The following is a 13,898-nucleotide window of genomic DNA, read 5'->3' on the forward strand; positions in this document are numbered from 1 at the left end:
TATAAGCTTACATCTCGTTTCTCCTCTCTCTCCTTCTCTCCCTCCTTTACATCATCATTTAGCCGGCTTATATCTTGTTATTGTTATTATAGTAGTATACAGTGCGTTTGATCTGATATGTAGACTAGGAGTCTAGGATGTGATGTGAGCGACCATCCATTTCAGAACCCTGGGTTCATATTCACCAAGATGCATAAAGCGATCAATCGGCGTAAAAGCTGTGGTGTGTTTGGCATGCATTGGCCATAGAGATAAACAGCATCTAGCGCACCCAAATTTGGCCTGGAAATTGTTTCGAGTCAAACTTTCTATTTCTTTGAAAGCTATGGTTTAGACATTGATGTGATGTTACAGTCTCGGTATGCAGACCTGCAGGTGTCCTTTGGCACTATGGATCCAAACCACGGGTTCCATTGCAAATGTTGTATGGTGTATACAACTGTAGCAACCGTGTTCATCTTTGGAATCAAATATTCCACCCACGGACATACATTTAAATGTTCAAATTGAATATGGAAGGCAGCGCCTTGTTTCCAGCATGGATTTTGCGGAAATTTAACTCCGAGCCATCGTGATCGTTAGCATTGAAATGGAAGAACACTTTCTAGAACCAGGTTTGATCGATTGTTCAACGGTTTCTTCATGAAACTAAGTGTTCTTGTAGCATATGGTGGATTCGTGGTTCATAAACAGCATATGCATTCGATTGCACGATCGAAATTTCGAGATGCCGATTCTTCATGTAAATACAAATGAGGACGAACTGCAAGCTAGGACAACACACATTGCCGGAGAGCGCGCGCGATCGCTCGCTGCATCTCCTACCTACGTACACCTCTGCTCTACTGGCCTCACAAGTCGCAAAGAACAGGTCGGTTACAAGCTTGATTGGCTAATCAAACAGGGACTTTGGTCGCACCGTCACTCACTCACTCACTCCTCGCCGAAGACGGCCTCCCATACGTCCTCGAATGCGGCGAGGATGGCCGGGTGGTGCTGCGGTGAGTTCAGCGAGAGGTACGACCCCAGGAGCTCCTCCATCTCCGGCACGCTGCAGATGCGCCGCTCCACGACCATCTCCACCATCGAGCTCCGGAAGTCGGCGTACGGGTTGCTCGACCGCTTCACCACCGCCATGCCCGCGCCGACGTCGGCGCCGGCGTCCTCCTCCTCCTCCCCTAGCTGTTTCTTGATCGTCTTCTCCTCCTTCCTTTTGTCGTTGAAGTACTCGTTGTGTTGCTTCGTCGCCGCCACGGATACCACCGGCCGGAAGGCGTCGGCCGGGTCGCTGGTGGTCCTCGTCGATGCGCGCCGCGGCGGCGGGCGGCGAGGCACGTTCTTGTGGCCCTTCCTGGCGAGGCTGCTGCTGCTGTTGGTGTGGTAGAACTCCGAGGTGGAGTCCGAGGAGAAGCTGAGAGACGAGAAGAGGGTCCTCGTCTCGGCCTCCTCGCCGCCCTCCTCGTCGGTGCTGAACGGCGCGAGCTCGTCGTCGGTCACGGTGGACGACGAGCAGCTGTACTGCCCCGGTGCCCCCCTCGGGAGCCGCGCGAGGCCCCAGGAGGACGACGGGCAATGCCGCCTGGATGTCGACGGCGAGCGCGGGTTTCTCCTCGCCCTGCTCTGCCTCCTGCCATCCTTCGTCGGCAATGACCTTGCCGACGACGGCAGGAGGGGCGCGTCGGAGCGGACGGAGCGGCGGCCAGAGGTGGCCCCCGCGCCACCGGTGCAGTCAATGGAGATGTGTACGAACGACGCGTTGCGGCGGCGGTGTCGCCTGTGTCGGGCGGTGCCGTCAACCTTGGGCCTCTGGTAGGTGCATGGGGTGCAGAAGTACGGCGAGGGCGGCGCCGGCGGTTCTTGGTGGGCGTCGGCGCCATTGGTATTGTCGAGGCCGACGAAGGCCGTAGCCGAGGTGGTCGTGGTCGTGGTGGTGTTGGTGGTGCAAGAAGAACGCACAAGGATCTGCGCGAGCCTCTGCTTCAGCCAGCCGCCTGCGCCCACGCCGTCGCGGCGGCACTGCGGGCTCTTGTCCACGAAAGGCGTGTGCATCGCTCTATTCTTTGGGGTTGGAGATGGGTCGAGGAGCTAGCGGAGAAGTGGAGGTTTTTGGTTTATCTCACGTCGCGGCTTGGTTGTGCCTCCTCCTTATAAGCTTTTCTCGGGGGCGTGTTGCGTGAAACGTCCAGTGAGGCTGCAAAGACTCACGCCGGAAGGCCGTAGGAAACCGGTAGAAGAGGCGGGGGATGGAATGGTACAGCCGTACAAGTGTACACCGGGATCTCTCTCAGTCATGTACACACACGTGTAGGGTGCGGTGGAGTGGTGGGGGTTGGGCGAGACAGGATATGAGAAGGGTGATTTTGCACATGTATTTGAGATTTGCATGGTTTTAGGTATTTGTGGATATGCCAATCTTTTTTGGCTGACCATTGTGGCACGATACTCATGGTAGGTACGGGTAGATAATGAGTCAGCTTGGCTCGTTAAGGCTCAACTCATTTGAGCTCATTATCTTTAACGTTAACGAGTTATAAGCCTAGGTTAGCTTGGTTCACAAGTTGACTTGGTAAACTCGTTAACAAACTATGTGTTAATAACAAAATTTGATCGATATTCAGTATTAGAAACAAACACGATTAAGAAAGCCAGTACATCGATGGAGAGACAAGCCGATGGAAGTTTTTCCAATCCCGAAGAAGTTTCTAACATAAAGAATAAGGCAAGAGCTTGTTACACCAAGATCAAGTCTAGTTCGGTTTCTTTACACGGATCAAATTTTTTTTCCTTTTAGGAATTAATATTGAATGGTTACTAGTAACCATATCGGACTATAATAAGGTCCCGATAGTATAAAAAAGGTACACCCAAAATCCTTGTAAAAAACAATAGTTCAATAAATACAACATCTGGCACATCGATACCTTTACGAATAGATTTTCGATAGGAGCAAACTCCTGGGGTTGTATCAGCTTCGGTCTCTAGCACCTGAGTGAGTTCTCGTCACCCACCGACCATATCGGCTAGATCAATACTTTCTTGGTTTGTCCAATATACCAATCGATCTTGTATAGTTGCTAGTTATCCTGTCATTCAATTTAAGTTATTTTTTTGTCTATTGGATTGATCTAATTTATCTATCACTTTGTATAATTATTATCGTGTTTATATTTTACTATTTTTGCTATCTTCAATTTCATACTGTTTCAGTTAGGTCTGACGTATTAGATTGAAGTTATCAAAAGTTTATGTTAAGCTCATAAGTTTTGCTCATTGTTTCATCAAAGTTCTAGATGATGAGTTATTTTGTTATTATAAAAAATATCAGCCATCAACTCGCTAGTTTAATAGCTTGTTTTGGTTTGCTAATTGTTTGATCTATTCTTTTTAATCATAATGTTATATTGTCTTGGCTAGTTCCTGTCTATCAATATGTCTTAATAAACTAGATCAAATATTTTGGTAGCTCTATGCTTGCTAGTGATTTGGTTTTAGCTGGTCTCCTTTAAGATTATTCTTTCTACCATCTTGTTATTACATAAAAATACCAACTACGGTTTAATAGCTCGATAGCTTTCCATAGATTTACTAATTCCTCAGTTTGTCCATATTAATTATAATAATATAATATCTCGATTAAATCTGATCTATCAAGATTATTTTTTAATAAGGATGGATCAAGAGATCCATCAAGCTTCTATTTGCTCTTAAGCTCATCATAGCTTATAGTTCTACTACTTTGATTTACTTATTTGATTTGTACCAGAAACATATTTGATTGTTTTGTTTGCGCTAGTCGGCTGTTCATGACAGCTTCCATCGGGCCATCAGCCGATCGACTATGCGACCTAATCAAATTATTACTATCTTCCACGTGAATTGTAAGATCAAATTAACTGATACATCACAAACATCATCGAAGCTTTGAGCTTGCACCAGAGCTAAGCAGAACTCATAGGCCTTCGTGTGTTGACAAAAATTTTACGTTAACACCTATCTCATTTAAATTATCTCTAAATTTATGAATTTATTATTTTATTTAAGGATGAACACAGGTAGAGGTCGACCTGTCACTAAATTAGGGTTAGCTCTATTTCAACTAAATAAACTTAGTTTTGCTATCAAATAAATTCATTTTATTTAGCTGAAGTAGAATCGATCCTAAATTATGTGCGGGTTATCCCATGACCATCCTTAATTTTATCATATGTTGACGACTCTTTTGGATGGAGCTCTTTTATCATGGCCAACTAGGTTGACCACAGGGGTGATTATTTGAGTTTTTATAGAAAAAATCAAACGATATATTTATAAAAAATAATTTTTGAATAAAACTTTTATGTATGTATTCTTAACGATCTAAATGCTAAGTCTAAAAAATAATTAGTGGATAAAATTTTTTTCGCCGAAGTTTATTTTCTAACTTTAGCTTTTAAGTCGCTAAGAATACGTATATGAAATTTTTATTCACGAGTTATTTTTCATTTACAAATATATTGTTTGGCTTAAAAAAACCACGTTTCTCACTATCTTAATAATCTTCGGATGGTGCTCTTTTTCGCTGTTAGGCCGACGACAAATAAGCATCTCAGTTACATTTTTATAGAAGCGTGTGTAAAGTTGTAGACGCACGCATGCTTCTATAAAAGAGTCGGGAGCTTTTTTCAGAGATCTTGCGACAAACTTTGTACTAACTCAGAACAAAAATATAGCGTTCTAAAGCGGGTCTCGACGATATTTTTTTACTGTGCTAGTCCTTATTGTCCATGTGTATTTCTTGGCCTCGGTCACCGGGGCTCCGAACGGATGACGGATGCACACCCACAGCCAGTCAGTCAGGCTGCACTCACACTGCACTGCACTGCACTGCGCTGCGGCTGCCACGCACGTCGGTGCAGAGAACAATCACAAAGACCAGCGAGAATGTGGCGGGCCCCGACGACGCCGTGCGCGCCAGGCGGGCTGGTCGAGCTGAGGTAAGGCCTTGTTTAGTTTTCAAGATTTTTTTAAATATATCACATTGAATTTTTGGACACTTAAATAAATCATTAAATATAGATAAATCAAAAAACTAATTGCACAGTTACGAAAGAAATATTGAGATGAATCTTTTGAGCCTAATTAGTCTATGATTAGCTATAAATGCTACCGTAACCAAGATGTGCTAATGACGAACTAATTAAGCTCAAAAGATTCGTCTCGCGGTTTTCATACTAGCCGTGAAATTCGTTTTTTCATTCATATCTAAAAACCTCTTTCGATATTCGATCAAACATTTGACGTGACACTTCTCCCAAAAATTTTCTCAATCTAAACACCACCTAAGCCAAAACACACAGACACAGGGCTAGCTAGCTGCCGGTGGTGTTGGTCCGCCCGTTTGTGTCGGGCGGCTGCGTGCGGCTCGCTCCCGTTGACCTCCCTGCATGCGCGCGCCCCGGACCATCCATCGGGCCGCGCGGAGCAGCGCAGCACAGCGTGCGTCGCGGTCTCGCGGATGAGAGCGAGCGCGGCAGAGGGAGGATCGATGTCCGGATGCGCGGCCGCCGCGGGCACGCGCGCGGGTTCAATCGGTCGGGGTTGCGCTCTCCACGATCGTCCCGTGATCCGGCCGCGCGTGGTGGTCGTACGTACCCGACGTACCTTGGTAGGGGGGGGGGGGGGGCGGCAAGCAGAGCGTCGGACCCGCGTTCCGCGCCGCGCCACGGCCACTTGCCATATATTCCGCCCTGGTACAGCGAGAGATCAGATGCCATTTCGCCCACGTCTAAAAACAGGCTACGTCATCTGTACCGGCTGTTGCTGCCTGCTGCTAACGAGGCTATATGGCTGCTTCCTACTTGGCCTACTACTGTCACGTTGTTTCCACAAGTTAAATAAAGCAGATTCTTTTATTTTTGCGGGCATGTTTCTCATATGCTAAATGGTATATATTTCTAAAAAAATTATATAAAAATGTTTATTTCAAGAATTATATCAGACTTTTTTTAAGTTTTTATAGCTAATAATTGATCTGTTACTGTGCGTCGTTTACTAAACCAATCAAAGAACAACGCCTACGTAATTGTACCGGCTGACTGCCCAACAGCGGGTCACCTCTCCGTGTAAGTTATAGCCTTATGATGGTTGATAATTTGATACACTGTTTAAACGGGTCACTGGCTCACAACTTGTATAAATAAGGCCGTGTTCAGGGAGAAGGGGTATAAGTTAATTTACCTGACACGGAAAACACGGTAATAGATTAATACATAATTAATTAATTATTAAAAAATATAAAATAGATTAATATGATTTTTATAACAACTTTTCTATAGAAAATTTTTATAAAAATACATTGTTTAGCAGTTCGAAAAGCATGCGCGCGAAATACGAGGAGTTAAGTTAACTTAGCCTCTCTGCCGAACGTGACCTAACTCGACTTCCAGAGTGCACTGTTGATATACACTTGGACGTTAATAACATGACAAAAGGTCTTTACAGCAAGCATGGAGAAGGCGTACAAACTACTTTTAATTTAATTCAGGCCAGGCAAAAACAATCGTGAAGGCAGATTACATTTTTTTAGATAATGGTTGCTACTAAACCGGCCTCTACATCCAAAGTGGATGTACTCATGTACATAGCCACTTTGGATTACAAACGGTTCGATTTAATTACTATATGCTCCTACTCCGTAGCTAATGTCCAGACTTGCTCGGTATCGCGACTCACGAGGCATTTTAAGGTGCAGGATAAGTATTACACATTTCACGGCTTATTCCCTCTGATTGATGTGCCCCTGAGGCCGAGAAGACATATTCTGACCTCAATGTGCATGTTTCAACAGAGTAGACGGCACCAAACACAAACAAACATTCTACCATCTAGCCAACTATATTCAGTATTCAACTGTCGCCCCCCTCCCTCACTTCGATTTCAAACCAAAGTACGGGTTTAATTAAGAATTATTAGTCCAAACCTAACGGCCTAATTTCGCTCAAACCTAGGTGATCCTTCCACAACAAAGTTTGTAACCACATGATTAGGATGTAGCGGAATGTTTCATCCTCCCGATGCAGTAGGAGGCAGCCTAATTACAGCATCATCAGTGTACGCGTCCCCCTCAATGACTTCTCACCGTAACACGCCAAAAGGCTAGGCATGCACAGATGTACTGCAGAAGCAAACATTCATGTAATCTCATAAACGTACAAGGCAAAATCCAAGGAGGAGAAAAAAAAATCAGGCAACCAAACGAACAGTTAATAAAAGCCTTCACGGTCCTTGAATCTTGACCCTCATCGCCTGCACAACGAAAAAGGAACCAAAGGTCTTCGTCGATTTCAAATGCCCTTTGGACTTGATGTATTAATGGCCAAGAACAAAGGGACAGGTGATGCAAAACAAAGCGTCATGTGCTTTGCAGCGTAAGCTTGCCCGTGCCAGCTACAGGAGAAATGGTATTATGTAACTGTAAGCAAGGAGCAGTGGCTAATTATGTATGCTGGAGAGGTGATCAGTCTTGGAGAGGGGTCTAACACAATGATTATATTATGTGAGAGAAAGGAGAGAGGGTTTTGTTCCTTTCTCACTTGTCTCTTTATGTCACAGACTGAACTTAGGTGCAGTGGTGCATGCTAGTGATGCTCCTCTGGAGTCTCTCGTCCCTGCACCAGGCCACCAGCCAACTCATCCCCTAAAATTTCAACTTGCCATCACGTTGTGTTTAGCTTCTGACACTGGCACGTGAACAGGATAGAGCGAGCTGACATGATTGCTAGCAGGTGTAAAACGCACCTTCTCAAATTTGAGCCTTGATTATCTAAACACCCGGAGGACCTTTTGTACTCTGCTCCATACCACGTTGGATTTCACATCTTCTGTTCTGAAAAATCTAAGTTTATCTGTCAGACAACAATATCTACGTCATTGTTGATAAGTGATACCATCACAGCGAATTAGGGGGCAGCGCAAAATGCCCCCCATGACGTCTTGATCTACCTGAGATCGTGTGACGCAGAGATTTCTCTGCGATTTCAGCAGCTGTACGTACCGTGCACGTGGAAACACAGCTGCACCGGCCAAGCGGCAATCCTTTTGTGGTCACAACCAAGGGACGAGCTAGTAGCCTGTGTCGGCTAACGGATCCGGTGCAGATTTGGGGGCTACCAATTCCAACCTACCACCCTGCTTCTGCCGATCCAGACGAGCATGCAGACGCATGATAGGCGGTGAACGAATCCGATCGACAAAAAGAAGGTTATCCAGATACGGCGCTCGCAAGAGGAAAGGTTCAACGAACGAACAATCCGAACGTGCCTTCTGGGGCCTCGGTTTTGCTTGCCGCCTTGTGGTTGATGCCATTCACCGTGCAGAGCCGACGAGAGTGAAAAAAAACACGTAACAAGCTCCCTGATGAAGCTGAAATGGTCTCGGGGTGTACGTAACGCTCTCACTTCCGATTTCGGAGACCATACCTGAGTCATGAGCAGCCAAGGTGGTGTTTAGTTTGCAAAAAAGTTTTGCAAAAACATCCCATCAAGTTTTCGGATACATATTTAAAGTATTAAACGTAGTTTAATTACAAAACAAATTTTAGATTCCGGCAAGAAACCGCGAGACAAATTTTTTGAGCCTAATTAATCTGTCATTAGCATATGTTGGTTACTGTAGCACTTATGGCTAATTACTTTCTAATTAGGCTCAAAAGATTCGTCTTAAGATTTCTTCCGTAACTGTGCAATTAGTTTTTTGATTTATCTATATTTAATGCTTTATTTAGATGTTCAAAGATTTGATGTGATGTTTTTCAAAAAAAAATTTAGGAACTAAACGAGGCCTAAAGTGAATGCCCGCGCTTGGGGGCCTTTGGATGCTTACGCAGTTACCCTTTCTTCCCTGATATGCCATGTAGCGTGGATCTGTGTCGAGCTGTAGCACAGTAGCAGCAGCGGCTGACTGACAGTTGCTGCATGGCCGTACGGCGTTGCTTGAACGCCATGGGTTGCGGGTAGGTAACGTGGGTTGCTGAAGTTCTCATGACGATGCGCTGCTTCCGCTGTCCGGCCGGCCGCTGCAAGAAAAACGCCAGTCAGTCAGTCAGTCAGGCAGGGTCACAGTTCACCGTTTGCTTCCAAATCCAACTGGTTGCCGGTTGCCACTTGACGAGTATAATCAATGGACGGAAAGGAATAGACACATTTGAGAGGCTATGATATTTGTCAGATTGATAGACGCATGTGATCTCTCGCAAGGCTCTGCATGGCAATAAGTGCTTAACGAGCGCAATTAATGAACGCGAACAAAACCCTGGTACGGAAATCAATGTCTCCGCCGCTGAAGGCAATGGCTTGTAGGATCACAGGGTCCAGGCTCCCAGCTGTAGAGAGAGCGTCGTTGGCTTAGAAATTAAACATCCCAGCATCTTCCAATTTCAGTAGCCGTAACTAGTCCCTACTGTATGTCTACATCCATCCAAGGGTTTAATTGCAACACTAGTCGTATATGAGACAATCTATGTCGATTGGTGATCAAGTTTAAGGGTAGCTAAATCGCGATGGAATTTCGGTTATGGATGGATGCGAATACAATAAGTGGCATTCGCAATGATCAATCATGGTGATGGAAGCTAGCAGCCAAAAAAAAGTTTCGCACAGCAATGGGCATCACATGTAGTCAGGACTCAGGAGTCATGTACTGATGTGCTAGAAATTCGAAGACTACCTAATACTACTCAGGATACTTAGGAGAAGAATGAGCAGTACCTCTTGAGTAAATAAGGGAGGCATGACTGATGATAATAATCCATCTTTCTAGCCTGTTTGTCCTGATAAACACCATAAAATATTCGATGAGTCTTGCTCCAAATCTTGCTAAATAAGAAGAAAGAAAGAAAAAAAAAAGCAAAATGCATGGTGAAGTATGTAATGCATGGACCTGCCACCAGTTATTCATTACCTATTCCCATATCCATACTCATATTATTTGGGTAAGGTATGTGTAAAGAATAATTATCTAGGGTAATTTTGGATATGAGGAGGGTATTACCCATTTTATTCACTTTATTCATACGCATTCAATATATATAAACTTGGACTTATATTTACACTAAAAACAATTATTAAATTTAGCTGAAATTTGTTGTAATGATTTGTTATGCACAAGACCAATTTTGTACAAATTTTGATCCATTTCTACATGTGTGACCTACGTATGTCTCTCTCCTTACCTATTGAGTAATACCATTTAGTTTGAGTATTTGTAATTTACTTAGAAATAGGTACGGGAAAAAATAGGTAGGGATATGGGTAAGCCAATGTCCTCCCCAGTGGTTGGTCTAGTAATGCCTTGTTGCACTAAAAAAAAAATCAAGATAACCAAATATTACAGCAGTATCACACTGGGAGATCACGCAAACTGGTAGCAAGCAAGTGGGCAATCAGACACAACGAACTAGTAACACAGAACACCGGACATGATTATGCCAATGCAGACGATTAGAAAAACTTGGACAATGTGTATTAAGCCCCTAAAGCAAGATTGTGAAAAGCAAGAAAAGACAAACAACCATTGGATAAACTTTCACGTGTCCACATCACGCACGGACACCGCAGTGGGGTAGGGTGTGCGATGTAACTGGGCTGATCCTCACCCATTCCACTTATCAGATAGTGAACGTCCCCCACAAAATTAGTGGTTCATTTGTGTACAATGGTCTTGCGTAAACCATAGTAAGCAAAAGAAGTTGGGAGTTGGGACATGTCAATGAGTTGGCATGACCCAACACATTTGCATCCCTAGGTGCACATATAGAAAAGAGAAGACCAGAACTACTGTGTTTTACTATACCAGAAAGCATTTGGTGGAACAAGATAAGCTTTTACTGCGATCTCCACCAACACACTTGAATAAAATAAGAACCGAGGGGAACAGGAAGGTGACCGAGAAAGCGAAGCAGTCAGCTACATCAAGCTTCTTGCTATTGCAGAACATCCGTGGAAAGAGAGAACCTTTACATTATCACAAATGAAGAAAGCAAGAGGCACTGAAAAATAAACAATGATCGGTCAAACAGAAGACTGAGAATAAACTTGACATGCTATTTATTCAAGTACAATTTACAGAAGAATCTTCTAGTTGTTCTTTTCCGACTAAATGGTCAGCCATTGTTCTGAGAATCAGCATATCTGACATTTTATCAGAGGATGTGCTTGTCATGCAAATTAATCAGTTCAGCACTTTTTCATGCAGTGAAAATAAGAAACAACACAGTGTGGTGAGGCATGATATCATTCTAACAGTTCATGCTGGTAATCGATTTTTTCTTCATCAATACACATGAAAAATGCAAGTTCTTGACAAGTAGCTATTATCTTTCTATTAACGGAAGATGGCAGCCCGAGTTCTTGAAGTTTAAGCAGGATGATATTTTTAGAAATAAGGGGTCAGCTGCCAGTTCATGATGCTAATATTGATCCATATATTCTGCTACTTAATTGTTCATCAGGCTAAACTTAGAAGCTATCACCGTCCATTCTCTAACTTAAAATTATAAACCACCTAACCAGTCAACACAAGTATGTTTTCCACTGGTAATCTGCTCAGCTGACCATTATTATGTTGGCAGATTGATAGATATTATAAACTGCATAAGTTGCCTTGCATATAACATTAGGTCTAAATGCCGGAGCCTAATTAATTTACATCAACCAATCCATTCACTACATTACATATTTATAGTTAATTTTCTTGAAAAGGGCCAATACATAATGTTCAAATTCAGGCATCTGGACTTATCATCATATACAAATCAGGAAATCTAGGAGGAATGCCAAAATCAAGGGGAAAGAGGTTCAAACATTCATGAATAATTAATACTGCAAGCTTAGTAAATGATTCAGAATCTACATTGCCAGGAGTCCTTACTACTTAGGATCTACAAACTTCTGATAGTTGAAATGCTTTCAGAAAAATAATATACTGTTACAGCAGCAGCTTCTAAGAATTCCTTAGCTTATTCTTCTGTAGACTCACTTATTGAACAGTCTTGATAAACACGCACGCACACACACATTCTTCACTCATCTCTGTACTGTTATTTGTTCCATTTCTGTAAACTATCTTCCCAAGTGAAGTTACTAGCATTTCGTGAGAGACCATTATCTGCACATAGATAGGACCCCTGATAGGGATACTAAGTACTTAGCCCCTGATAAAGATACTAACACATCATTCTCGGTTTTATTTTTCATACAAACTAGCTGGAAATTGACCAACATCCAAAATGTATAGGGGTGATAACAATACCCAAAAAAAAAGAAACTCCAACCTGTGAATTAACAAATCTAAAAACAATTAGGGCACTACTCTAGATACTTCCTTTTTTTTCCTGAAATGTGCAGAACGGTTGTGCATCATCGAATTAAGATTGCTCCTAATCTTCCAAAACCGTGAACACAATTATATTTTTTTAATTATAGAAAATTCGTTTGTATTAGCACCATTAAGGACCCTCATTGCATATAGTCTAGATCAGTAGTTTATTTTGACCCTATCCTAAAAGCTTGGCTATGACCCTCATTGCACAGAAGATTTTATTTTTAGAAATGTTTGTTCTTTTGGCATAAGCTTCAAACACCAGTAATCTTGTAATCAGGTTTGCCTGGTTCAAACAAGAAAAAACTATCACCTTCCTTCAAAAAATTTATATTATTAAAAAAAAATGTGTCCCAAATATTTATCCAACACATATAATCCAATATGTTTGGTGGAAAGCAACAATAATGTTCTCAAATAACATAAATCCTAAAGCTGAGCCTTTTGATTTTTGCTTCTAATTTTAATCAAAAATTTGTGATGGCACAGTAATAAAGCAGAACATCTATAAAGTACAAAGCAGGGAAATATTGGACGAAACACATTGCTAGCAATTAGCAATGCCGATAAGCCAGCCTTCTTTCAGTGAATTCATGTTGGTACAAGGTCTGCACTGCAGCTTAGATGAACTTCTTCGACAAAAAGACACATGTGCTTTATTTAAGATCTTTAAGCTTCTCCTATCAAGAAAAATCAGAGAAGATTGTTGGTTTTGCACAGGTGTTTTGCTACTCTAGAAAACAATTGTTCAACTAGGAGTATGGGCAGTTCGGTGCTGCTACAAGACTGTGTTCTAGACATTGCCGTGGTGTGTGTTATCATCACATTTAAGGCGATTCAAAACGAACAGTGTTATAGCTCACAACGTTTATGTATTCCACCCAGAGCCCACTTCAAGACAAATTTTGGTGGATGATTATTTGCTACAGAATACACAACCAAACCATGAATTAGAATACGTGATACACCATGAAGAAACAACCATTTGGCACATAACATCATCCAAACTGTCCCTCGAGAAACCATGCAATAGATAGAACAACGGTACTTCGTTAAGAAAAAAGATAGAACAACGGTACGACGAATTCTCAGTTTTAACACAGAGATTATATAACAGGAGACAATATGTAATCGCAGTACAGCGTAATAATATCGATGAGTTCACCAACACAATCCTAAATTCCTATCGGTCGTTCGGCAAATGGGGAACAGATATACCAGTGAAGTAGAATCACTGCATCAGATTGGTTCCTGTGGATGGAGAGGGGCTAATTACCGGCCACGAAGAAAGCGATGCAGAAGATGAGGGCGAGGTTAGTTGGAGAGGTCTCTTCTTCGTATCCTCGGCAAGAGGATGCGCCGCACTTTCCTCCGGCGAACTGGCGGCGCGCCGGCCCGTCTAGTCCGTCGCCGACGGAGCAGCGGCTAGGTGGGTTTTTGCGTTCCGCGGGGGTAAAAGCTGAAGAGCTAGTTTTCCGCAAACGGCACAAGAAGGCGTATTCCCTAACAGGGCCCACATGTCAGCTCCCGTGCCCCAGATCCAA

General features: G+C 43.0%; 1 protein-coding gene and 1 pseudogene across 1 annotated transcript; both read right to left on the reverse strand.

The window, feature by feature from the left end:
• Positions 1-719: 719 nt before the first annotated feature.
• Positions 720-2,102, reverse strand: LOC102716634 (transcription repressor OFP1-like). Its single transcript, XM_040519933.1, has one exon. The coding sequence runs from the start codon at positions 2,047-2,049 to the stop codon at positions 934-936; it is 1,116 nt and encodes a 371-aa protein (XP_040375867.1). The 5' UTR covers positions 2,050-2,102; the 3' UTR covers positions 720-933.
• Positions 2,103-8,751: 6,649 nt separating this feature from the next.
• Positions 8,752-13,883, reverse strand: LOC107303688 (annotated as a pseudogene).
• Positions 13,884-13,898: the final 15 nt, after the last annotated feature.

Source organism: Oryza brachyantha, chromosome 1, assembly GCF_000231095.2.
Source record: "Oryza brachyantha chromosome 1, ObraRS2, whole genome shotgun sequence".
Lineage (NCBI taxonomy): Eukaryota > Viridiplantae > Streptophyta > Magnoliopsida > Poales > Poaceae > Oryza > Oryza brachyantha.